Consider the following 2,919-nt stretch of genomic DNA (forward strand, 5'->3'; position numbering starts at 1 on the left):
CGGCCCTGTGTCGACAGACCTGCAAGCATGCGAAGTCGGCTTGTGTTTGTGTATGTCTCAGACCTTCTTTGGAACATCCAGGCGAGCTGTGTGAGTCTCCTCGTTTCCTCGTTCTCTGGCGTGATCGCGGCGTCTCTCTCTCACATCCAGGCGGACAACTTAAAGAAAGCTGCTTTGCTTCCGGAGAGCCAAGGGAGAAAACGAGACGGTCCGAACTCAAACATCGTCGCGCTTCGGCGAAGCCTGAGACATGGCATGTGCGTTGCGAGTCTCTTCCTCACGGCGCCTCTCTGTCGATTCGTTTGGGACAAGCTCGCACAAGTAAGAAAATGTCAGGAAACTCGCGTCTTCCCTTTCTACTTCGTGGACCCACACTGCGGAGCGTCGTGGCGCGCCTCGGCCGTCGTCTCCCGCCTTCTTGCGCCCACTCGGCCGGCTTTTTTTACATCCGTTCAAGCCCTCTCAACGAGATGGTGTACCTCTCTGGTTTGCTCTCTACTTTTTTCTCTCGTTTCCTCTCTCGTTTCCTCTTTCCTTCCTTCTCTCGTTTCCTCTTTCCCTTCCTTCTCTCGTTTCCTCTTTCCTTCCTTCTCTCGTTTCCTCTTTCCTTCCTTCTCTCGTTTCCTCTTTCCTTCCTTCTCTCGTTTCCTCTTTCCTTCCTTCTCTCGTTTCCTCTTTCCTTCCTTCTCTCGTTTCCTCTTTCCTTCCTTCTCTCGTTTCCTCTTTCCTTCCTTCTCTCGTTTCCTCTTTCCCTTCCTTCTCTCGTTTCCTCTTTCCTTCCTTCTCTCGTTTCCTCTTTCCTTCCTTCTCTCGTTTCCTCTTTCCTTCCCTCTCTCGTTTCCTCTCTCCTCACGGCTTTCGTCTTCGCCACTCGTTCTTCTGTTTAACCGCTCGCTGTTCCGATCTCTTTCGAACTTCTCGCTCCCGTCTCGCCTCTCCAGACACAGGATGCCTTTCTCTCTGCTTTGCGTCTCGTTCACTTGCTTCCGCCTCCTTGTCTTCCGTCCCTCTCTTTCGCGTCTCTGCTGTTTTCTCTCTGAAGGCAGTGATTTGCAAGTTCCATGGGGCACTGGAGCAGCTCAAGGCGCTCACGCCGGTCGCTGCCGAGGCTCTCCTGCGAGACGCCGAAGCCCTCCACGCTGCTCTCCTCGACCTTCCTGCACAAACGTTTCTCGAAGGAGCCGACGCTGGGAAAAACACCAAACGAAAACTGAGAATGCCTGCAGGTAACCCATTCGAAAAGCGGAAGAGAATTCTCGATTTACTGTGTTCACGTGTACACCTACAGTATTTGCAAAGATGCATTTAGCTACATATATATATATATATATATATATATATATATATATTTATTTATGCACATATATATATATGCATATATAAATAAATAAATATATATATATATGCATATATAAATATATATATATATATATGTAGCGGTAGGTATCCTGGGCAAAGTAGTATTCCTCAATGTACGTGTGGAGGAGAAAACGTGGCTGGCATCTGGTTTGTGCCTGCGTATCTGCAAAAATGCCCCGACTGATAGAAGAGGACCTGAGTCGCGTAGCAGAAAATAAAAAGAATTGCGAAGTGTGCAGACTCGTCAGGAAGGGAAGACGTCGTCAGTCCTTCTTCCATTTTCACACAATTTATTCTTATAAAGAAGTCTCTATAAATATATGTGTATCTTTTTGTATATCTATCTATCTATCTATATATATATATATATATATGTGTATGTATGTGTATATGTATATATCTGTGGTGTACGGTGGTGTTTTGGATCGTTTTTTGCACGTTGGTTTTCCCCTGGGGACTCTTTGTGTCCGGCGTTTCGTTTTGGTGGAGAAAGCGTCGTTTGTCTTTCGTTACCGACTTGCGCTTCAAAAAAAATCTTGTTTTTACAGGGTACGAGAAATTCGTTTCTCGAGAGATGGAGCGTGCAGAAGCTGCTCTGCGCGTTGCCGCCTTCCCGCCGGAGGACGGCGCAGCGCCCATGGCTTTTGCAGGTAGGCTTGAAGAAGAGATTCGCGGGGAAAGTCCAGTCAAGGAAACCTGAGGGCCAGCGCAGAGAAAGCAGAGTCCATACGAGAGGGAGAACTCTGAGGAAAGCAGAGAACAGAAGGAGGCAAAGAGCAGAGGAGAGGCAGAGAAAGCCGAGGGGAGAGGGAGACGAGCGAAGTGAGAAGGGAGGTTTTGTTTTCCTTCATCATACGCCGCAGACAGACACGAGAGAACGGTGAAGATTACTGAAGGGAAAGAGAAGGTTAAGGCGACTAAGGCAGGCACACTTTGGGAGGCGGTGTTCGCGCAGAACCGGAAAACAGATGCGCGTACGCAAGAGAAATAGGGCATTGCGTTTTCGTTCTCGTGTAGGTGCGTCTTCTCTGCTTGGGAGAGCTTCTTCATCAACGGCGAAGGCAGAGAATACTGTGCTCCTCCCAATGAAAGAAGCAAAGATTTTTGCCGCTGCTTCGCCTGCTCAGGCGTCGTCTTCTTCACCCTCTTTTTAATCGTCGCATATGCCTCGTCTTTCTCTTGTCTTAACGTTCGTCCTCGTCTTTCTGTTCGTCTTGTAAATCTCGTTCTTGGCGTTTTGTGCGCTTCCCCGGATGGGGGATAGAAAGGAGGGAAGGCCGCAGGCGGATGCTCGACTGACCTGAGTCTGAGAGATCTGGCGAGTAGTCGTTCTTTTTCGATGGCTCTCTTCCTGAAGTCCTTGCACAGAGTTAGTGACAGCATTTTTTTCTCCATCTGTTTTTCTCTCGGAACACCCGAGGAGACGCCGAGGACAAAACAGCGATTTCACATGTATTTGATGGTGAGAGACGAAACGCCTGTGACGCATGTATCTCATTTATGCATCCCTACCTATGTCTCGAATATACTTCGATAAAGATTCGTATTCCTAAATCGGCA

At 48.3% G+C, this 2,919-nt stretch overlaps 1 protein-coding gene across 1 annotated transcript in view; it reads left to right on the forward strand.

The window, feature by feature from the left end:
• The window catches only part of TGME49_297230 (Vps53 family, N-terminal protein), a 7,676-nt gene extending 4,757 nt beyond the window's left edge, over positions 1 to 2,919 (forward strand). Inside the window, exons 4-7 of the mRNA XM_002371112.2 lie at positions 62 to 321; positions 1,043 to 1,226; positions 1,908 to 2,009; positions 2,377 to 2,919. Of these exons, the coding sequence (XP_002371153.1) occupies positions 62 to 321; positions 1,043 to 1,226; positions 1,908 to 2,009; positions 2,377 to 2,513 (683 nt within the window). The 3' untranslated portion in view covers positions 2,514 to 2,919. The remainder of the gene's footprint in view (positions 1 to 61; positions 322 to 1,042; positions 1,227 to 1,907; positions 2,010 to 2,376) is intronic.

Source organism: Toxoplasma gondii, chromosome II (assembly GCF_000006565.2).
Source record: "Toxoplasma gondii ME49 chromosome II, whole genome shotgun sequence".
Classification (NCBI taxonomy): domain Eukaryota; phylum Apicomplexa; class Conoidasida; order Eucoccidiorida; family Sarcocystidae; genus Toxoplasma; species Toxoplasma gondii.